The sequence below is a fragment of the Carya illinoinensis genome, chromosome 4, assembly GCF_018687715.1.
Source record: "Carya illinoinensis cultivar Pawnee chromosome 4, C.illinoinensisPawnee_v1, whole genome shotgun sequence".
NCBI classification, from domain to species: domain Eukaryota; kingdom Viridiplantae; phylum Streptophyta; class Magnoliopsida; order Fagales; family Juglandaceae; genus Carya; species Carya illinoinensis.
The window spans coordinates 31,460,201-31,484,230 of NC_056755.1; the positions used below are offsets into that span (position 1 = coordinate 31,460,201).

Below are 24,030 nucleotides of genomic sequence, written 5' to 3' on the forward strand. Positions count from 1 at the left end.
TTTATTTTTTTATTTTTTTGAAAAGAAACTACTTGTATTAATTCATAACTGTATCAATACAAAATTTGTCATTCAACACCAAAGAGCTAATGCCCGTAGGCCCCTCTTCCATCCAAATTACCTCCTCCCTTACAAGTAATCGCATTTTTGTTAATGTACTAGCTATTCTATTATTTTTTCTATTTGTATACTGTGTTGACCATTGCTTTTTATTGATTAAAATCTTTTGTATATCCTCCACTACCTGTGCATGCCATTCCCAGCATTCTATTTGATACAACTTGAACGGGACAAGCAATGTTAGATTTTACAATTGTATAATCTAATTGATGCAGATTGAGAGATACTTCTCTTTAAAATTTAAAAAGGATCTATATGGAAGTTACTTATATTCAACACGACACGAATAAATAATACCATATACAATTATAAAGTGCATAACTATCGTGCAGTTATCTTAAAAAAGAACGAGATCTACTATTAAAAAAAGTTAAAGATAGTTGTTCCTCAACTAACGTCCATTAAATATATTGTAAGTGACAAATCTTCTTCTTTTAAATGAAGATATAGTAATCATAAACAAATATTGCCAAAAATAGATTAGTTCATGTAAAGTAAGATTCCTATCTAAATCTTAGAGCATGAAAATGAGATAGAGGTGGATATATATGTGGGTACGTGTGAAATGATATTTGCAGTCTTAAGATTACAAATTTCATGTATTGCCTTTGAAAAAATTAAGTAAATTTGGGATCTCCATAAAAAAAAACTATTTTTTTGGTAATGAATTTCACTTTTTTCAAATGAAGTGTGCGGGGCTTAATATATATATATATAGTTAGTCATAACATTTAAACAAATATTATAGGATGCACTTCATGTGCATACTTTTTTTAACATTTTGGATCTTAAAGTTTTAAGAGAAATGTTTAGCGTATAAAAGAGTACTATAAAAGTAATTTTCAAACTAATACATCTTGATATGGTATATTAGATTGCAAAATTCTTTTTATTATAAAATATATCTTTTTTTTTTTTTGATAGAAAATGCTTCACTGCATATATTCATAGGCGAAGTTACAACTGTAACTTAACAAACTGGAAAACCAGACCATAAGCCAACTAATGCATCTGCTCAGGAGCTCCCCCGTCAACAAATTTCTTTGTGACGGACATTGTCTAAAAACTTCTACACCTCCTCTTTTGACAGCAGTCAAAAGAGAAAGCTCTCTGATGAACAGAGATAAACCACCTCTCTTCCGAAGAAGAGAGGTACACCACACTCTTTCCTCCCACGGAGGAAGAGTACCAAACCTACATTCCTCCAAAAGAGGAGTAGGACAAAACCCACATTCCTTTTAAGAAGGAGTGGGACTCTAGGCAATATTTAAAATATAAAACTAAAACACATTAAAACAAATACAGAGCAACATAACAACATTAACGGGCTGTGCATAACAGAAGGCCCAGCCCAGGCCCATGACCCGACATCCCGGGGGCCCAACCCGCTAACAACAGGGCGCCTAAGGATCGGACTAGGGTTTCTTCGCTACGTCCGCCGCCCCCTTTTCCTTCTCTGTTCCTGTGCAGCGCTGCTGCTGCCGATCACCACAAGGCACGGGAAGACCCCCGATGCCTAGATAAGCCCCTGCAAAACAGTCGGCCAGAAACAGATACATTAAACCAGCAGCCCCATCGTACGAGACCCAAAACACTCTGTTACGAGAACAGAGAATCAAGCCTCTCGCCGTCGAGCCACCCCGCCGTATCCTCGCCCCACTAGAGCCCAAGCCGTCAGCCTTGCTTCAACACGAATAGGCTAGCTTCTCACCCGTCCAAATCCTCCCATCTGTTTCGTCCGCGCCGTACGCCTCCACTGCAAAGCGCCACCTCACAGGATTGCTCACGCCTCCTCTGCTAAGCGGCACCTCGCTGGGTTGGTCGGGACCCTTACCGGTGATCCTCGCACCAAGAAAGACACTGAAAACAGGGGAGAAGAGCTAACCACCACAAACGCAAGAGCCGAATGAGAAAACCAAAAACGGGCCAAAAACAGCAGACGAAAAGAAAAAACAGAAAACAGAGGATAAAAAACTAAAACTAAATGGAGGAGGGAGGGGGGGAGGGAGGGAGGAGCCGAGGCTCCCACCTCCCTCAACGGCGAAGAAACGGTCTGTTTGCTTTTTAGCGAGGGGGCAGAGCTTCTCTCTCTAAAGTGAAAATCTGGAGTCGTATTCTTTATCTTACATCTTATATATCTTACATCTTATATCGAGTTACATCAATTTGTAATCTTGATTTTATAAAAGTTATTTATAGATATTACACTTATTTGAACAATAACTTTAATGAGTTTAAAGTATCTTGATCCGATCAAGACAGTTTACTAGATGTTTAAAATGTATTAGGTTAGATGGTTTTCGTGTAAGTAAGTGGGAATTCGATTATTCAAAAAACAAGCGCAAAGGGATCATATATTTAAACAATCGATAACGATGTGGGGTAGAACTTTTTTCTTCTTTTCGGAATTTTCAAATAATAAGAACAAAACGCACGATAAAATATTACTTATCAAATCGAAGACTTTATTAGGTGAATCCTAAAATTAAAATTGCCACATTTAAGATATTTTAGTAATATTATATTATACAACGTTTGCCTTTATTTAAATTTAAGATAATCACCCCTGAACTTTTCGATAGGTTGACGCTATGTTTAGATTGAGAAACGATTTCAATTCATCTCATTTCATTTTATCATATTATTATAATTTTTTTAAATTTTTATATTATAAATAATTTAATTTTTTTAAATTTTAAAATAATAATAATATTAAAAATAATATTTTATTTAACTTTTAACTTTAATATGAACTCATTTTATCTCATTCACTGTCTAAATCACATTTAATCGATTTACGTAACTCAGGTTGAGAGAGATCAACAAGAGGACAACCGCTTTTAATAGTAATAATATAGGACAATGCTAGGGGTCGTCCAGTATATACCGTTAGGTGTGTCTCTAGTTTAGTTAATCTTTTTATCTTTTAAATATTTTTTAATATTCTTAATTATTAAATATATATATATATATATAATTTTATTAATAATCACTTTTTTAATCATTAAAAAAATTAAAATATTCATAATGATAATTTTGGAGGAACAAATATCATTTTTGAATAATATAATAATATTTTTTTAGTGATATGAGTGAGAGAATATTCACCAAAACGTTACACTAGGCTATGTAACTAAGAGCAATTATCACAAGTATTACGAAAACCACAGGGGAGTGGCTTTGACCATAAGCTGGTATATATAAAATTAATTGAGTTGTATATCCTCCAACCACGTGTACCACTTAAGGATTCTACAATTTTTAAAATAAATTCGACTGCAAAGATTATTACTAAAGTACTAATTAGTCATTTAATTGAATTGAATTGAATTAATCAATTTATAATTTATTTATATTCAATCATAATTCTATTTGATACAACTTGAACGGGACACGCAATGTTTAGAGATAAGAGAATATCTTCTTGCGGGTCATGCTAATCTCATTTGAAAAATGGCATCTAATAAAAACATGACATGTAGACACCTCATTTTCATACCATGTGACCGCAATGCATACGAAACCAATCTGGATTTCCCCACTTCCCTCCCATGACCTCTCTTCTCCCTCTCCCTTCTCCCTCGAGCCCCTCTCCCTCGAGCCCTAGCCACCCCACCCCTTCCTTCCCTCCTGCGACCTCTCCTCTCCTCTCTCCCTTCTCCCTCGAGCCCTAGCCGCCCCACCCCTTCCTTCCCTCTCGCGACCTCTCCTCTCCCCTCTCCCTAAGGAACCCATCCCTCGAGCCCTAGCCCCTCACCCCTTCCTTCCCGATTCCTCTCTCTTGAGCCCTAACCCTCACCCCCTCCTTCCCGATTCCTCTCCCTTGAGCCCTAACCCCCATCCCTTCCTTCCCTCTCCCTCAGGAACCTATCAATTCCTCTCCATCAAGACCTAGCCCCCCCACCCCTTCCTTCCCTCCCATCGAACTAGAGCCCTTGATACGAAATACCAATTGTTTCTCGTTGTTGGGTTTGTTGATACTTCTGATTGCCAGCTCTTTTCTTTGCTATTTTTGTACAATCATTTCCATTTTCATTATTTTGTTTGCATTTTATTTATGCCATGGATGAATGTTGAACAGTCATGTTCGTCCTTGTAGTTGTAGATTTTATATAAATCTGTTATGAATTTTGTTTTTAAGAGCCCAAGAAATTATTTTATATGAATAGAATAGATGGTTCTAGCAATCTTTATCCCGAAAGGATTTCCCTCTTTTGGTGGTAGTTGTTGATCATAAATTTTGTTTTTTTTTTAGCTTTTTCTGGTCCATGGATGTGGGTTTTCTACATGCTTTGTTCACTCGCTTCCAAAACTCAGGCGCAAAGTCATTTATTTGTATATGATATATCAATCATTATCTATTTGTGCAAGTGAGATAAACTGTTGTAGTCTGAGTCATTAATTATCTGAGAAATGTGTTAGTTAGGTGAGCTTGCGATCTCATGCACTAGATATTTGTTTGTAGCTGCTGAGAGGTTGGTGTACAATGTTTTAAGACTGCATTCCAACCATTTGGCCTGATTTTTGTGAAAGGTCTTAGAACTTGTCAATCTATTTTGAGTGTGAATCTTCTTTTGAAATCTGTTTAAATCACTCATTCTATTTTAATTTACTTTTAACACTCTTTCAATTAGTAAGGTACTTATTATATAGTTGAAGGACAGTTGTTTGGTCATGTTCTTTGAATTTTCTGGACTAATTAAGGTAACTTGTGCTTTGTGCATTATGATATATTCTTTGAGTATGATATGTATTAATTTGTTGAAGTAGTTGCTTGAGTCTTAGAATCTGCCCAGTTCCTCAGTGCCGTTCCTTCACTGGATTTATTACTTTGCTTGCAGTAGTTCCTAAATATCTTAGAATCTGCCTTGTTCCTCAAAATCGATCTATACAACCTTTTATTAATTTGCTTGGTGTAGTTGCTTGCTTTCTAGAATATGCCTTGTTCCTCAAAGTCGAAATTCATTGCTTTCTTAATTTGCTTGCAGTAGTTGCAATACTTGAGCTTTACTTGGGCTCCTAGTGATCCAGAATTGACAGAATATGAAATACAATGACAGTAGTGCTAGTGAGAGTAGTGCCAGTTTCGAGAGTCCATTTTGCTACTGTGAGATTCCATCCAAGCTTAGGATTTCAGGCAAGGCTACTAGTTTTGGCAAACGGTTTTACAACTATCCAAATTATAAAATCAACAAGCAATGTAGATTTTTTCAATGGATCGATCTTGAAATGGAACTAAACACATGTTGCAAGATGACGTTGGAGCTAGCTCAAAGAAGGAACAGCATAATAATGAAAGAACGTGTAATGACTGAAGAAGCCAAATTTACTGCTATGAAGAAGAAGTATAAAGGAACCTTAAAAGCTTTATATTTGTCATGGTCTTGTTTTGTTCTGATTTTGGCTGTAATCATTTTGTATCTCATCAACAATTATGTACATCGGCCTCTTGTTTCAACCAATGGGCACGCTGGCTGTTTGTGAATTTGACATTGTAATGTTGTACTTATTTTGGAAATGTAATGATACTTAGCTTGTAATGTTGAACTTATTTTGAAAATGTAATGATACTTAGCTTGTAATGTTGAACTTATTTTGGAAATATAATGATGTACTTCTGAAAATACATGATGTTTCTTAATCTGAATTTCTGAATCTGAAAATATTTCTTATATCTGAATGTCTGAATCTGGAAATCATTTCCATTACAAATGATGAACATAGTCCGAGTTTGATTTTATTTCCATGACAGAATCCACTTATATTTTAGCATGTATTCCAGGATCTGAATCTGAATCTGAAACAATTGAACTGCACCATGCTGAAAATATAATTATCTGAATCTGAAAATTTACATGCTGAAAATTGATGATGAACATACATGCTGAAAAATACATGCTACAATGCAACAATCATTTCCATTTCAATCCAACAATCATTTCCATTACAATCTAACAATCATTTGAACTACACCATCCAACAAACATAATATGTTCCTTAACAATTATTAAAACCTTTGAACTTAATATTGTCTTAACCTTCTCAGATTCAAAAAACACATACATAATAACTTTAAATATGTCACAAGCACAAAAAGCTGAAAATAAACATACGACATTTGAACATGAACATAACATTACAAAAATCAATTCCAAGTACATCCTCACCGTAATCCTCCAACTTCATCCTCTAAGGCAACCAAGTGCTTCTTCGCTCTTATTAACTATAACAGTAAAATAAAATAAAATAAATAAATAAATAAAAACAAATATTTAGAATCACTCTTTAAAAAAAAAAACCATCCCATCACCTTCCATCCTTGAAATAATTTAAAACACCACTTATACACCAACCTCATATTTGAACTGACAGGTCTAAGTTTTGTGATATGTTACCAGTTGTATTTTCAATATCCCTACATAAATAATAATAAACCATAAAATAATTATTGATGTACTAATTAAAAATTCACAACACAAATTTTCAAACTCTCTTACAACCTCACTGAAAGACAGTTGTTTTTAGCATGACTCTCAGTCTTGCAAATGCTACAATGTCTTTTCTTCGTGGCTTGAGTCTCTTTCGGGTTTTTTGTTCTCAACAATTTTGATCGGCCTTTAGTTGCCACCCGTGGAGGATCTTGTAAAATTTGTGAAAATTTTGATACAACTTATAATTTGAACATTTGTGAATCATTCATTGACATGTTTCCATCTTCAAAATTTTTTTCTCCTTCAAGTTGTTCCATCAACAATAACTACTTGTGGACCTTGTCTAAGGCAAGAGAGAAGTGTTGACATTTTTGGATTGATTGTGAGCCAAGTTTGGCAATATCATAGAATTGTATCATCAATTTACTTTTTCTCAACATTGGATCATCTTATGTCATTACATGCCCATCAGAATTTGGTATATCAAGAATAGTCTGGCTCTTAACATTGATGGTCCATCTCTCTAGAATATAATGATGTGGCAATAAATCTAATTTCGATTTCTTCCCAAGGACACATAGGATATGCCGACAAAGAATCCCCACAAACTCAAATATATGACATGTACATATTGCTTTCACTTCTTCACTCTCCAAGGTCACCTAATAAATAGGTTTTTCTTTATCATTCCATGTGACTCCGTATATCTTACTTTCACCATCTTTTTCAACTTTGGTTGGAATGTACCGTTGGCTATTGAATAGGTCATCTTGGAAGATCATGAAAGACTTCCTTGTATAGATTGAGGCCGCATCTTTTACAATTTTCCATAACGTTTTCATAATCACCCATGTCAATTTTGTTCGCACGTGCTTCTCTTTCTCCTTGAAATAACGTCCGTCTAAGGCTTTCTCGTATTGATGCACAAAATCACTCACCATTGTGTTCGAACGAACATAATCTTTAAAAAATTTATTCATGCTCTCACTCATTTGAGTTGTTGACATACCAGTACAAAACGTAGTTTGCAAGTAAGTTAGAACCCACTTATCCCATTAATTGTAAAGATTTTGCAGCTAATCATTATCCACTAGACTATACTTCGCTAGTATTGAACTTCATTCCTGCTCAAACTCATCAACAGTTATTGTCTTACGGATACAATCACAGAACTCTTTTTGAAAGTCCGGAAACTTGTTATACACATGTGCCAAATGTTCTGGAAATTTCTGTAAAATATGCTACAGGCACAACATATGGGTTGTATTTGGGAGGACTTTACTAATGGCCTTCGTCATCGCCTTGTCATCATTAGTAATTATGATTGAAGGGGCAGGCTCAAGCATTGCCTTTTGCCAAGTTCTCAATAGCCAAATATAGGATTTAGCTATTTCATTAACTAACAACACACAACAGAACATTATAGTTTGGTGATGATGATTCTCCCCTGAAAATGGCATAAATGGCATCCTATAAATATTTGTCAAGTATGTCGCATCAAACGTGACAACATCTCCAAAATATTGATATGCAGCCCTTGATCTTGCATTTGCCCAAAAACAATTTCTCATGCACTCATTCTTATCAACTTGCATGGAATACACAAACTCATGTTCTTTACACTGCCTATCAAGAAAGTAGGCATACAACATTTGTGCATCTCCCTCTTCAAACAATTTCTTTCTTTTATTTCCCAAATAATTCTTGACGTCCTTTCAAATGCATCCAACATTAAAATCACTACCTGATTCTTTACTCAACACCGACATTATCCTCCTTGTTGGTACACCAGACTTACTCAAAGTGAGAATGAGTTTTTTTTTTTTTTTATACGTGTTATGCCTTTATATCCACGAAACAAACTAGTGCTTCTCGGTGTAAGTAGCTCATAGTTGTGTTCGCGGATGAGCTTGCATACGGTCCGCTTTTGACAATCTTTTTTTATACACATCGTTGCTTTACACCCAATCTTTGTTTTAGCAAATTCAGGAATTTTTCATTCTATTTGCTTCCGACTTTCATGCCGAAATCCTTCCCTTGAACAAACATACTCTACTAGAATTATTTTTCTGTCATATTTTGATAATCGAGTATGGTTGGTCCTCATTGCAAAATCCGTTCGTCTTGCATACATCTTGTAAAATGCTTGAGCATCTTCAACCTCATCAAACTCCTTCCCAACGAATGATTCAAGAAGACCACTACTCGAACTGGAAATCTTATTGACTTCATCTCCATCTTCCACTTCCACATTAACTCCATCTTTCACATTCAATCGATCTTCCACCACATTGTCTCAATCTTCCACTACTCGATCTCGCTCTTCCACATTCACTTCATCTCCCACATTCACACAGTCTCCCACACCCACATTCAAATCATTTTGTTCTACTCCAATTTCAGCATCACTACTAACATTTTCAACTTCGAGATAATTTCTACTCATCATTATCTCAATTTCATCACTATCCGAACTTGATAGAAAATCCTACAAAAAAATATAAAAAAGGATAACAATTCTTGTAAAAAAAAATTCTGTTATAAATATAGAAGCATAACAATTCTTATAATAAAAATTTCTGTTGTAAAAAAAAACATAGAAGCATAACAATTACTGAATTTGACGTGCATATATGCATCAGTTCCTCTTTCTATTATAATTAACTCCATGTTAGATTCCAACCTCCCCCAACCACACGCCAAAATAAATTTTCAAGAAGATGAAAATTTCAAAAATCCTGTTTTACATGTTTTAGATGGCCGACTCATTTTTTTAACAGTGATATATAGCTTAAGTGGATTTAGCAGTGATTCACAACTAAAATGGGATGTTTTTTACCGATCAAATATGTCACCTATAAACCTGTGTATGACTCCAATGGCATGAACAATATTCACAACATAAAGATGAACAAACACATCGGCCCAAATATTATCTGAAATTTTATTTAGAATCATCCACATTGAAACAAAATCATGTTTACATCCAATAAATCTGTCAAGAGTATGACATCAGTACAATACGACTTCAAAAATTCAAGATTACAATAAAAACTTAAAGTGGCTTTACAGATCAACTGAATGTGATACGAAATAAAACCCAAAACTTAGTAGATTTGAAAACAAGATGTTCACAATCTGGAAACAATAATTTATTTGATGGTAAACCAACCATGTGTGACGGGCTGAGGGCTGAAGTGTGCAACGGGTTTTTTGGGGCGGAAGTGAATGCTACAACGGGTTGAACTGGAGGTTGCGACGGGCTGAACTGGAGGTTGTGACGGCCTGAACTGGAGGTTGCGATGAGCTGAAGTGCAACGGACGAAGTGGAGGCTGGGACGTTGAGAGAACCACTGGAACAATTTTTCCTCTGTTTTTACAAATCTTATTTTGCTATCTCCTTTGGTGTGCTTCATGGAATTAGGATGAGGACCTCTAATGTGTCAGACTGTTATTGGTTGCAGTTTAAGTATTGAGAACGGCATGACCGCTCAGAAGAGGAACTGTAGAGTTAACAATTGTATAATCTGTTTGATACAGATTGAGAGATGCTAGTCTTTAAAAAAATGATTTATACAGGACTTACTTATATCCAACACCACACGAATTTTACATGAAAAAGAATAATGTTATATACAGTTATAGAGTGTACAACTACCGTACAGTTATTTTAAAAAGAACGGGATCTACTATTAAAAAATTAATTTTTTTCTATACAAATTTCATATTTACTCACTCTTTTTAAAAAAATTGTGCACGACTGTAAACGTATTTGATAAATATTTATATTAAAAAAATAAAATATACAGTTTCAGTCTGTGTAATTTTATTTTAAAACAATTGAATAAATCTAAAATTTATTTTAAATTTATATTTTAAAAAATAATTCCTCCTATTTTTTTAAAGAGTTTTGTTACATACAAATAAGATCGCGTACTAATCTGTCTATCAATATTAATTTCTTTATATTTAAATTTTAAATTAAAATTATTTTTAATAAAATTAATTTTTTAATTAATTATATTAAATTAATATATATTATTACGAATTATACTTATAACTAGACCTTTTTCTTTTTCAAAATTGGAAATACTGGAGCGAAGCGCAGCAGGATTTTGTTGTTCATTTTACCGGGAAGTGCACCGGGGCGCTGCTTAAGGAGCACCGTCAATTTGGAAACGGTTGGAGGGCGTGTTGTCCTAAACAGTGAAACGTATGCACGTTGTCTTGGGGACACCGTCACGAACGTTACATCTTTGATTATATATATTTATATATATTATAAGCAGACAAATAATGCAACCTCACGCATATGGACCATATCTTTTTTTTTTTTTTTTTTTTCGACAATCATATCGACCATATCTTGATTAATTTATATGTGACAGATAAAACAAACTAGCAGATAATGATAATTATTCATATAAATAGTGGGCAATGCATAGTTTTCTGCAAGGATTCAATAAAAATAATAATAATAATAATAATAATAGAATGTGATGAGCTGTTTCCGTGTGCTTCTCAAAAAGAGGACCATGAGACAGATCAGAGTTGGGAGCTTTGAAAATACAAATTAATTAAATAAAAAATATAATTGATGTGATTTTTCTTTTCTTTAGACATGACAAAGAGTCACGTACGTTAGCTTCTTTTTTCTTTCTTTTTTTCTTTCTTTTTTTTTTTTTTTTTTATGTCTGATATGATGCAATAATTTCTGATCTTGAATCATTACGGTCACGAGATGTTATGTTTGGAATTACTAATTTTTTTACTATTATAGATAATGAAAAATTGTGTTAATTTAAGTACGATCTAAGTAGAATAATAGGGTAGTAAATAACATTATTCTATATATATATATATATGATTTTTAGAAAATAATATTTATGAACTTTAAAATTTTTAGGATCAAATTCTTGCTGATTTGGTTATACAGAATCAAATCATCTCATCTCATCTTATATAATTATTATTTTCTTCAATTCTATCATAAAATATAATAAATAATTTAATTTTTTTAAATTTTTAAATAATAATAATATTAAAATATTATATTATAATAATATTTTATTTAACTATTAATAAAATATATTATTTTATCTTATTTCATTAAATCTATGTAACCAAATAAAAAGAAAAACTCTAGATTTATTTTTGTTAAGTGAATGCAATTTGTTGAGTTTTAGTAAATATTGAATACATTTTCCAATTTTTAATAGCCTCTGGAGCTCTAGATTCTTTTATGGTCAATCCATTTAATTATTCACCTAGGTCCTACGTACTGAGACAGGATTGCTTTTCTCCTGGTTCACATGTGCGTCAATAGAAATTATAGCTAGTGGGCGGTAGATCATGATTTCAGTGATTTGAGTTTTGTTAAATATAAGCACATTTAGTGTATTAATTTGTATACTGATGATCTTTATTATTTAAAAAAAATATAAAAATATTTTTAAAAAAAGAAGAAAATTTTATGTATCATAAAAATTATTTTTATCTTTAATTCATATCATTTCATTAAATATATATTTTATATATCAATATTGGTATAAATTGATACACAAAATTTACTTCCAAAAAGATTTTTTTCAGTGATTTATTAGATCATAACATGTTGATACAAGAGAGAGAGAGAAATGCATTATGCACTAATAATTTTAGAGTAAGTCTACAGCCACCAAAAGCCACCCGAACAGTCTCCTGAAGATGTATCCCCAATAATATATTCTATTTTTTTTATTTTTTAATGCATTTTTTAATCATAATAAATATTTTTTTAAAATAAAAAAATTCAATATTATTTAAAAAATATTTCCTTAATCATTAAGTAAAAAAAATTAGGATATATATTCGGGATACATATTCGGTAGCTTTAATATTTTTGATAATTTTGACATAAGGATCTTTAACTTGTTTAGCTTAACTCCACTATATAGAATAAGGAAAAATTTAATTACAAATACAACTGTGTACTAATATTTGTACCAATCTAAAGTGATTAGTCAAAAAGTAGATTTTATTGAAAACAATATTAATTTAAATTTTGAATATGAAATAATCAATATTAATATGTAGATTAGTATGCGATTTTGCTTATACGTAGCAAAACTTATAGAATAAATATCAAGCAAAATAAGATATGTTATGTAGTAATCGCATATTTATTAAATAAATATATTTGATAAAAAAATTATTTTTTTAATAATATTTTTATTTTTTTAAATGAAATATATTGGAAATGCACATTCCAAAGCTGTATATAATATTAAGTCAAATACAAAGGCATAAATCCAGGAGAAGTTTTATGAGTGGGTGTTAGATTATTGTAACTACCGTATCCCTTTATTAATGTATATTCCTTTGTTAACTGGCAATTGCATGCTTTGTGGTTTGGTGTGCCAATTTAAAGCTGTAATTTTATATATTTCTTCTAAGGATAATGCTCAGTGACATATAGTCTATCGTTTTTTTTTTTTTTAATGATTAAGTAAATATTATTAAGTTTATATAATTTTTATATAAAAATAAATCTTTAAAGATATTAAAAATATGTAGGCAGGGACATCGGTCTCTATAGCAGTATCCTTTTTCTAATGAGGCTCATTGTTTAGATGTTTCCTTCAAATTGTGATATTTATTGATTCTCAAGTTGGACCTATACTAATTGGTTTGAATTTGTTTCGATTTAATGTTTAATGTTTTTTTGTTTATTTATTAGTCGGCAACCGACACAACATCATGTAGTAGTTCTGTTTTATTAACGTGTCCTTTCAATTCTTTTAGGTTATCTGTTTATGAAAAAAAATGAAATTATTGTCTTATGTCACAAAGCGGACAAGTTTATAATTATCAATCACATTAATTCAGAATTTTATAATCCTGAAACGTCATCATGAAAAGATGTTAAAGCCTAGGCCAATGCCATGCTCTAGATATGCACATGCATGCACGTGATCCGAAGGACCCTAGTGAAAAATTATAAATAAAAATCAAATAATGCTTTATACCCACCTTCCTAGCAAGACTTTGGCAGTTTGTGTTCCTCGAGACAGAAATCATGGAAATCATTTGCAACTAACCCAATAAACACGCTGCCACTTTTTGTCAAGCACATGAGAGAAGTCTAATTTACACTAAGACTATAATATCTTTTCTAATTGCATTATAAAAATATATACGTGATGATAAAGGTTAGACCCATGAAGATCTGATCAGCAAAAGAAATCATAGGTGTTTGTCGAAAGTCGAAGGGTCAAGGATACTGATTATGAGATTTTTAGGGTCAGGGTCAACTTATCTCGCTCATGTAAAGAAATCAGGGATGGAGTTTTAAGACTTTCACGTGGAATCTCCATTTCTAATGGCATTCCCTTGAGTAACGCTAATAGATGTTTGTCATCTATCACCAGATCTATAAATCTCCATTCCTAACATGCAAATAGCTAGGACTGAATGGTTAGTTTTCACTGGAAAAATGGTTTAGCCAGATGAAGATTTTATAAAGGAAAAAATACTCTAGTCACGATTACACAAAAATAATCCTACAAACTGATGTGATTCGTCAAATTATAAAGTTATTTTTATTATAAATTAAATTTAACGAATCAGATTATTAAGTCACGTCAGTTTATAGAATTATTTTTATATAATTCTTTTGTAAATGTAGCAACTCTTTTATAAAAATAAACCCATAAAATGATTTGATTTGATTTAGTACATTACATTATAAAATTATTTTTATTGTAAAAAATAAATAACGTACGTATTATGTGAAGCCCAAATTATAGATTTATTTTTATGTGATCAATTTATAACTGTAGCACTTGAGTTGGACTCACTAGTCAATTACAACCCCAACAATACATGTGACAAGATGGTACTTGGTCTCTCAAAGCAATTATTGCTCAAAACTACTGTTCGGGTATTTTAATTTTTTTCTTAACTAGTTAAGGAATTGACTAATATATGGCGGGCTGTCCGAGTCCATATATGTGTATGACTCTCTCAAGCAATAATAATCTAGCTACCTCTTTAATTATAGGAAAAATATAATTGTAAGTATAATTATATATTAATCTGTGCATCAATATGATATGATTGGTTAAAAAGTAAATTTTATTAAAAATAGTGTTAATTTAAATTTTAAGTATGAATGAATTAATATTGATACACAAATTAATACACAACTGTATTTATATATAATAAAACTCTTAATTATAAGCTTCTTCTCAAGATTATTCTCAAAAAAAGAGAGAGAGAGAGACAATAATTAATTCGGCTTTATTTATTTAATTAATTAGCAAGCTTAACACAGATCCTGATCACCAAAAACAAAAGCCATAAATAACATCTTATAGAACTGGAATTATGTGCAGTACTGAAATTCGAAAAGGTCTACGCCAGTACTACTTATTAGTATCAACATATTTTGACCCAGCTTTGACTGAACCATGTATTATTCTTAAAGCAATTCCCCTCCTGAATTAAGAAGTGGAGAGAAGCACTGGATATTGGGAGCCACGATATTGGTTTGAACACCATTGTTAACTGTCCAATCTTGCAGCATTTCCTCTGAAACCCAGAGAGGTTGGTCTGAAGAAGCTGGAGACAAATCATTACTGTTGTCGTCACTGAAAATGAAGTCACAGACATCTGAGAAGTCCGAGTTGAGAAGATCCGACAAGCCAATGTCCCCCATCTTGAAATTCATCGGGAAATCCGACGACTGATTGTGATCTTGATCTTCTTCTCGATATGAAGATGGAAAAAACTCGTCCAACGCACCGGTTTCGGCTGGCTTATTATTTAGGGAATATTGGTACTGACCCATAATATTAATTTTGTCCAAGTGTTGGTGCGTGTTTGGCTGTGCCTGCGGTACTACTGGGGTGAGAGGGACTTTAGAGCACCTAAACGCCTTGGTCCGGATCACATGATCATGATGAGAGTTCATGATCTTCAATGGCGATGGAGATGAGCAGGCTCCTGTGTTGGAGGAAACCTTGATGTTGTTGGGTACTGGCTTTGAACAAAGATTACTATCTGGAACAGTTCTGGCTTGTTGGGTTTGATGTTTCTTCCCTAGATTTGTGTTCCAATAGTTCTTTATTTCATTGTCTGTTCGCCCTGGAAGCCTCCCGGCTATCAGAGACCATCTAAAACATCATTAAAAAAACATACGAAAGAAGATACATTTAGCTTATACATTATAATTGTTTAATTTCCGAAAAAGAAAAGTATTTTTAAGGAAAAGATGCAAAACCTGTTCCCTAAAAGCTTGTGAAGCCTAATGATGAGTTCTTCTTCATCCTGTGATATGTTCCCTCTCTTAATGTCTGGTCTCAGGTAATTCAACCACCGAAGCCTGCAGCTCTTCCCACATCTCTTCAGACCTGATCACCCAAACCATTTATGTGATTTTCCATATCAGAAACAGAAAACCCTGGACTTCTTATTTCCTACCCAAAAAGGAAAAAGACAAAAAAAATACAGAAATAGTACCTGCTTTTTTGGGAAGGTTTCTCCATTTACCTTCACCATGGATTCTGATGTATTCTCTGAGAGTGTTGTCTTCTTGGGCAGTCCAAGCACCTCTGTTCAAGCCCTCCTTAGCACAACAAGGTCTTCTTCCCATTTTGGGCACTAGTTTCTTCACTCTTGGATCTCTCAATCCTTGCTAGATCGATCTATGGAGGTTTTGATTGTTTACTATTGTAGTTTGTGTTGATTTCAATGTTGACATGTGATGTATAACAGCAATGCAATATTTATAGCTGATTTTTTTTTTTTTTTTTTTGGTGTCATAAATATTAACTAGTTTTCAAATTTTTTCAATTTCTTATTCATAAATGGACTACAGTGCCTCATGTGTCTCGTGGGCAAGTAGCCTTGTGTCCTTTACCTCATTTAAATCAACGTGCCAAAGACTTTTCCTTTTCATTCTGCTACCGTGCTACATGTTCATATTGGTGTCGATGCTACTAGCTTGTATATATGAATCAACCGGCCAATATTTTTGGAACCATTCATTAATAGTTTCACACCTTAAAAATCATGAAGAGGAAAATATGTTTAAACAATAGGATTATTAATGGGAAATAATTTATATAGTCGTAAAGTATACTTATCCAATTCACTTCTTTAAAAAAAAAGCAAGAACAATTCGAGATTCAAGTGAAAATATTAATTTTTTTTACAATAGATTTCACTTTACGTGAAGTTTATTCGTCTTAAAACTATATATAACGCTGTCTTTATGAATTTTGTTCATTGTGGTGTGATTGAAAATAATAAAATTAAAAATGAATTTGAAAATTATTTAAGATGTATTTTTGTTCGAATGCATGGTATGGGATGGCCGCCACCAGTAGTCGTTCCTTAGTTCTAGCAATATCTTATCTCCAACTAACTTTCTATCACAAAGCCATTGAAAGTTTGTTGCAGAAGAATGTGTCCCCCCCCACCCCCCTCTTCCCGTCAAAGAATATACATGAGGACGACATGCATATATGTCACTGTTTTTATCATTGCAGCAGCTCACCAGCTCTGCTCCGCTGTCTTCATCATATGAACAAGTTGCTCTTTTTATTTTTCTTATTGGCACTTATCACTAACCTTTATAGTGCTTCTTTTTCTTTCAAAAGATGACGGAATCTCAATTTAATCTTTTTGTCCTCACTAATGATAAAGGAATAAGAAATGCTTAGTATATAAAAAAAATTATAAAAATAAATTTATAAAATGATATAATTTGATATGTAAGATTATAATTTTTTTTTTATTAAATCATGTTAATTTATAAATTTAAATACAAGTTAGAGGACAAAGATAAGAGAAATCATATAAGAAAATATATTAATTATTTACAAAAAGTATAAAGCAAAAAGAAAACATAAAGCTACTTTATCAACCATGCATGATACAATATTAATTTTATCAATTTTAAAATAACAAGTAGCCAGTGGCGGACCCAAGTTGTCCTCAGGAAACTTTGTGAAAACATAAATTACTTCTTTATATTTTAGACATAATTCTATAAATATAAAAAATGACTTCTCGAAAAATTTTATAATTTTCATATAATTTTTAAAATTATTTAAAAATTTAATATGCCTAGAAATATTTCTCTCTAATTTTTTTATAGCCACAATTTTTTTTTTAATTTCTATATATTATCTATTTTCAAGAATGTAGCATCTCCAAAATTAACATTAAAACTAAGTTTAAGAGAAATAATAAAATTATTAATATGGATCCCAATATTTTTTGTTATACAATATTAGATTTCTTAATATAAAATCTAAAGTGAAAATACAAGAAAGATTATTTAAGGTCAATAATCTATAAGAAAAATAGTTTATAGTTATATTTATGATTTTGCAATCTCTTTTTAATTTACATAAGATAAATAATTTTTGCAATCCTAGGTTGTGCAAGTCCTGCTCATTTCCTTTGCAAAAAATAAATAAATCTATGATTTATATGGAAAAAAAATTATTTTTTAATGGTGGATTCCACTTTTGTTTTTCCAAATAGAGTACTTAGAGCTTGCATATCCTAAGACTGTATCTAACATTATTTTTTATAAAAATATGTCACACAGTAGAAAAGTTAGCCCCCCTCGATACAATTGCTGCTTCTGTCACTGAAGTAGCATCAGCAAAATCCCATTTCATAACGAGTGATATCATCATTGATATTTACCTTTTAAGTAGGTTAAAACCAATTATTTTGGCTATTGCTAATTTGCTGCACCTCAACAACTGACTATAATATTTAGGAAAATGATTTATATAGTTTTAAAATATGCAGATATTACATATTATATTTATAAAAAATGGAAAAACTTGAGAGTTACGAAAAAATATCCTCACCTTTTTAATGGTGACTTTTATTTTATTTTTTGTGTAAAATAATACGTGGAATTTACCCACTCTGCTATATCTAACATTAGTCTAATAATTATTCAAGGTATTTCACCTATACATGCATGAATTAGTACCACGCAATATTTCAAAAGCAAGACCAAATAATAGTATTTTAAATTAGTTTGATACTGTTGAACCAATACCAAATCTTCACTCAAACTTGATAGCAACTACCAAAGATTTAGGGATTGTTTGGATGTTTCATCACATCTTAACATCCAAATATCATTCAAACATATACTTTTCAATTTCAAATTTTCAATTCTTTTATCTAATTTTTACCTAACATGCATTATAATTTCTCAAACTTTCAAATAAAATACAAAAGCCAATTTAACTTTGAAAACCTCAAAATACAAAAGCCAATTCAACTTTGAAAACCTCAAAGCCTCAAGCTCGGGAGTTTTTCAACAAAACTCTCTTTTAATACATACGCTATATATATATATATATATATAGTTATGCTTATCTACACTCCAAATTTACAAGGAATTGCCTTAAGACCAAATCTAACACATCCAACATCTTATAGCCATACATGGATACGTGCATATATGTATACACATGGAGAGCAGTGCCAGTTTAGATAGTAAGTTGAGTTGAGATAAAAGTTAAAAGTTTAATAAAATATTATTATAATATTATTTTTTAATATTATCATTATTTTAGAATTTAAAAAAATTAAATTGTTTATTATATTTTATATTAAAATTTGATAAAATTGTAATAATTAAATAAAATGACTTGAGATAAGTTGAGATGGATTTGGTAACTCCTAAGCATCTCCTAAATTCATTAATAGTAAATTATGCATTAATAGAATAGGGATCTTTCATATATGTCCCAAGACAACATATTATAAAGCACTAGTATAATTATCATCATGTCATGTGCTATGAGCTATACCATATCATTAAATGGATCAAACTAACAATCATTAGAACAAGACATCTGGGTCACGCAATCCAGGCCAATCACCGCGCTTGGATCAGGCTGTGCTGCCTAGGTTCTCCTTGGAGATGTTCACCCGATTTAGATTTTTATTTTCCTTTTATTTTAATTTTAGTAAGAAAATATTTTTTCAAATTTCTAGATTGCACGTGACATTCCATTATGATGCGGCATTTTGTAACAGTTTCTTAATACGGAGATTGATTTGACCAAAGTTAAAAACTTGAGGACTATTTATTTCAAATTTATAAAAGTAAAAAAGTACATGTTTAAAACTCGTGGCAAGTAGTAGTCTCTCATCATTGTTTTTGTAGTTCTCTTCGAGATTTAATTTTCCTTATTGTTACATTTTATCTTTTCTATGAATATTTTTTTTTATTTTTTCTTTAACTTCTAAAAATATGTGTAATTAATGTAGGCCATATAGCTATTTCTTAAAAAATTAAAACTCTTATCTATCCGCTTTGGTTATTGGCAAATGATAGTATAACTTTTAAATATGTCAATTAAATATGCACACTCGTATATTTTTCTTTTTTCTTTTTAATGGCTAAGGAATTTACTATTAATGAATTTCTATTCTTGTTTATTTTTTTTAATAGTTAAAGATGTTTAAAAAATATTTTAAAAAAACAAACTTATTTACACTAGTGTACATATTTGGTGCACGGTGTGCACCCTAACATTGTCTTTGCTTATTGGGTCTTACATCATTCGTGGATGTAGCCCGTTAATCCACCGAATAAGCCAATTTTTTGTTAATTTTTTTTATTTATTTTTTTTATATTCTTAAATATATTTTTAAAAATAAAAAAATTCACAACATCACTAAAAAATACTTAAGTAAAAAAAAAAATATCATTCGAGATACCCGAATTCGGGATTCAAAACATTTTCCTTATCTATTAGAAAGGTATCACATATCCGGTAAATATATTAATGTGTGTTTATCTCAAAAATGTTTTAGAATGCCTTTATTATTATTATGGTACACCATATTTTGAATAATAAATAAATAAAAATTAATTGTCTCAATACTAATTCGTAACCCCAAAAGGAAATCCATGGATCTGCCAATACTGGCAAAAAAAAAAGCAGATATCATGAAACTGTACCTCTGTCAAAATTATTCATGAACATCCTGATCCAAACTCTCTTTTGAAATATCTTTTTTGATAATTCATGTTGAGAAGGAAATTCATATATAATAGTAACTACAAATAATTAGCAGAAAACAAGAGAAAACTTCAGGACCAACCAAATCAAAGTGAAAAATTTCATGAAGGAAGAAAGTAACTGTCTTTTAAGATATAAAAACAAAAGGGGATTTGGTAAGATGTTATTCACCATGCCTGGGAAATGCTACTAAAGCAAAGTGACTCAACTGATCCTGGCACAAGACTATGCCTCTTATATACTCCATGATATATAAGAATGGAAGGAAACACCCTGAACTATCAGATCAAAGGCATCCAAATAAGAGGCATCTTCATAAATCATAAACAAGAATATATATATATATGAGAGAGAGAGAGAGAGAGAGAGAGAGAGAGAGAGAGAGAGAGAGAGAGAGAGAGAGAGAGAGAGCTTGGGAATACTGCCTATATATCATGTTTACAAAATTTCTCCCTCTAATTTATAAACTTTTACATTATTTTGAAAACCATATTCTAGAGTAGTGTGTTGAAAACATCCGATGGTTTTAGGCCATGCTTGGATGACTCAAATGGCTCGGGGGTTTTGTTCTAGAGAAATGATATAGGCAAAAAGAAATCTCGTAAAAGTAAATTTATAAATTGACGTGATTTTATATGATACGTTAGATCTACTTTACAATAAAAATAAATTTACAATCAAACGTATCACATCAAATCACGACAGTTTATAATTTTAATTTAAAAAAAAAAATTGTAGTTAAAGCTAGCATTTCTCTTTATGCTATTTTCTAACAACGATCTTTTGTAGTTTTATTATTTATTTCACTGTCTATAAAAAGCTCTCCCAAGCAAGTTTCCGGTCCAACATATTCTCGACAAAAAAGCTTGTAGTTGATCATCACCACAAATATCAACAAAGTTTTTAGCGTCGGTCATTATGGCTGCTAAAAGTAATAATATCTCATTTCATCACAACATTTGATTAATTTGTAGTAGGCTAGTAGCAACTCTTCGTCTTTCAGAAAAAACCAAGAATGCTATGCGTACGTTTCGAATGATACTCTTAGGACTCATTTGGAGAATGAAATGAGATGATAAATTATTAATAATAATAAAATAGTTTAAATTATGATATTTTGAGAAATAAAGAGAAAATTTTAAATTAAAATATTATAAAATTAAAATATTATTATAATATAATTTCTTAATATAATTTTTTATTTTAAAATTTAAAAAAGTTGAATTATTTTTTATGTTTAATTTGTAAATTTAGAAAAGTGTGTAATCATTAAATAAAAAATTTAAAATTTTAAAATTAAAAAATATTTATATTTAATAATGTTTAAAATGAAAATAAGATGAGACTTTGAAAATAGAGGCGTTATTGTTTTTGCCAGATACTAACGAAGACAAAAGGAAAAATCATAATCGTTCAAAGCAGGATTAATAACGAAATGAAATGCTGACCAGCATAAGTCCACATCACAATTTAGGAGATATAGAAAACTCAAAGGCTCTTCTTCATTCAAAGATTCTATAACCACGCAAGCCACACACTCAAGGTACAAACTTTTTCTGCACTATTTATCTAACAATATTAATTATATATATATATATATATATATCACGGTGAAGAGAAGTAAAAGACGAGTGTGCATTGTCATTTTTTACTTATGAACGGTTTTATTTTTTACAGAATTCTTCAACTTGTCATTCCCCTTTGGAATCAAGGATTGAAGCCAAGCAATGGAAGTCGGGTGCCATGCTCGGTTGAACATAATTGCTCATGATGGTCCAATCGCGCGGCAGCATTTCATCTGAAAACATCAAAGACTGTTCCAAATGTTGCGGTAATTCATGGTTATTGTCGTTGCTATACTTGAGGCCACATGAATCTGGAAAGTAAGAGTTGAGAAGATCAGAGAAGTAAAGCTCCCCCATATTGGGATCCATCACAAACTCTGATGTTTGAATATTTTCTCTGCAACCAAATGCAGAAGATGCCTTGCAATTATCAACCTCCACATGAGGCTTGTCAAAGGGACGGTCACTGTCGATGGCTGGCCCTGCAACTTTCGTGTCAGAGTGTTCATCGTTGCCAGGCTCGGGCTGCGGGGAAATACAAACTTTCGAGCACTTGAATGCCTTGGTCCAGACCACATTTGAATTCGTCTTTGATGGCGATGGCACTGAGGCGTTCTTCTGGCACAGGTTGATGTTGGGGGGCTTGTGATTCTTCTCATTAGTCTTTCTTGTTGAAATCTTTCGAGTTGGATCAGTGCTTTGGTACTGGTCTTTAACTTTTCTGCCTAGATTTGTGTTCCAGTAGTTCTTTATTTCATTGTCTGTTCGCCCTGGAAGCCTCCCTGCAATTAGAGACCACCTAAAAAGACACAAACTGGATTATCAGCTGCCTCAGCATCTATGCTTTATTCTCAAAACTATCTTTCCCTTGCGTCATAAATATACTAGAGCTATCAAGAAGCCTTCTTCTCTTTAGAGAGAGAGAGAGAGAAAGAGAGAGAGACCTGTTCCCCAAGAGCTTGTGAAGTCTAATGATAAGTTCATCTTCGTCTGGTGATATGTTACCTCTCTTGATGCCTGGTCTCAGGTAATTCAACCAGCGAAGCCTGCAGCTCTTCCCACATCTTCTCAAACCTGCAGAAGAACCAGTTATCTGAAAAGACGTGTATTGTTCTTCCTAGCTCTTACTGAATAAGGCAGCAAGAAAAGATCAAAAGAAAATCTTAAAGAAAATATTTTCTCTACTATTATATATCTAATTACCTGCTCTTCTGGGCATGTTTCTCCATTTTCCTTCACCATGTACTTTGATGTATTCAGTCAGAATTCTGTCTTCTTGAGCAGTCCAAGCACCTCTGTTCAAGCCCTCTTTAGCACAACAAGGGCTTCTCCCCATCTTGGCAAAGAAGCACGTATGCCAGAATATTGAATGTTTCCTCTGCTTTACAGCAATACTTATAGCTTTATTTATTTATTTTATTTTTTTTCCAAAAGCAAAATTTCAACGCTCTTATTAATTTCATTAATTAGCTCATATTTCTCAATGCTGAGTGGTCCTAGCTTTCTCACAGGCATCAACTTCAGCTATAACGAATATGTATCATGTGTGTGTGTGTGTGAATGGGTAGATAGACACCAAAAAAAAAATCCCAGAAAGAACAAGAAATGTAGGGTACATGTAATTTTCATTTGAAATAGATCATCTTGGCATAAATGTGAATTTTAAGGTAATAGATCGGATTTATGAACAAGAGTTCTCTGGAAGATTTTTTCAAGAAAAGGCAAAAAACCAAAATGTGTCAAGAAATGAGGGTTGAGATATACACAATTTACAACTGGCATGAGCTCTAAAGAGTCAAATCTTGTGCGCTGGTCTTATTCATTTTTGCTATGCCAACTAGAAGCATTCATCCATCCATG

The 24,030-nt window shown here is 32.0% G+C and overlaps 2 protein-coding genes and 1 long non-coding RNA gene across 3 annotated transcripts; 1 reads left to right on the forward strand and 2 right to left on the reverse strand.

Moving 5' to 3' along the window:
* Positions 1-3,901: 3,901 nt before the first annotated feature.
* LOC122308342 lies at positions 3,902-5,722 on the forward strand. Its single transcript, XR_006241996.1, has 2 exons — positions 3,902-4,089; positions 5,109-5,722. It is a non-coding gene; the product is annotated as an uncharacterized LOC122308342 (long non-coding RNA).
* Positions 5,723-14,812: 9,090 nt separating this feature from the next.
* Positions 14,813-16,302, reverse strand: LOC122306846 (transcription factor MYB1-like). The gene is made up of 3 exons (XM_043119370.1): positions 16,053-16,302; positions 15,814-15,943; positions 14,813-15,706 (listed from the first exon to the last, which is right to left on the reverse strand). Exons 1-3 carry the CDS (start codon positions 16,183-16,185, stop codon positions 15,013-15,015), a joined length of 957 nt encoding a protein of 318 aa, XP_042975304.1. The 5' UTR covers positions 16,186-16,302; the 3' UTR covers positions 14,813-15,012.
* Positions 16,303-22,169: 5,867 nt separating this feature from the next.
* LOC122306718 (transcription factor MYB1-like) lies at positions 22,170-23,546 on the reverse strand. Its single transcript, XM_043119220.1, has 3 exons — positions 23,374-23,546; positions 23,115-23,244; positions 22,170-22,969 (listed from the first exon to the last, which is right to left on the reverse strand). The coding sequence occupies exons 1-3, from the start codon at positions 23,504-23,506 to the stop codon at positions 22,297-22,299; spliced, it is 936 nt and encodes a 311-aa protein (XP_042975154.1). The 5' UTR covers positions 23,507-23,546; the 3' UTR covers positions 22,170-22,296.
* Between the last annotated feature and the right edge of the window lie 484 nt (positions 23,547-24,030).

Coding starts and splice junctions, on each gene's coding strand:
- LOC122306846 (XM_043119370.1), bottom strand. CDS start 16,185: ATGGGAAGAAGACCTTGTTGTGCTAAGGAGGGCTTGAACAGAGGTGCT. Junction 15,944..16,052: donor AAACCTTCCCAAAAAAGCAG/GTACTATTTCTG, acceptor TTGGGTGATCAG/GTCTGAAGAGATGTGGGAAG. Junction 15,707..15,813: donor CACAAGCTTTTAGGGAACAG/GTTTTGCATCTT, acceptor ATGATGTTTTAG/ATGGTCTCTGATAGCCGGGA.
- LOC122306718 (XM_043119220.1), bottom strand. CDS start 23,506: ATGGGGAGAAGCCCTTGTTGTGCTAAAGAGGGCTTGAACAGAGGTGCT. Junction 23,245..23,373: donor AAACATGCCCAGAAGAGCAG/GTAATTAGATAT, acceptor GTTCTTCTGCAG/GTTTGAGAAGATGTGGGAAG. Junction 22,970..23,114: donor CACAAGCTCTTGGGGAACAG/GTCTCTCTCTCT, acceptor GTGTCTTTTTAG/GTGGTCTCTAATTGCAGGGA.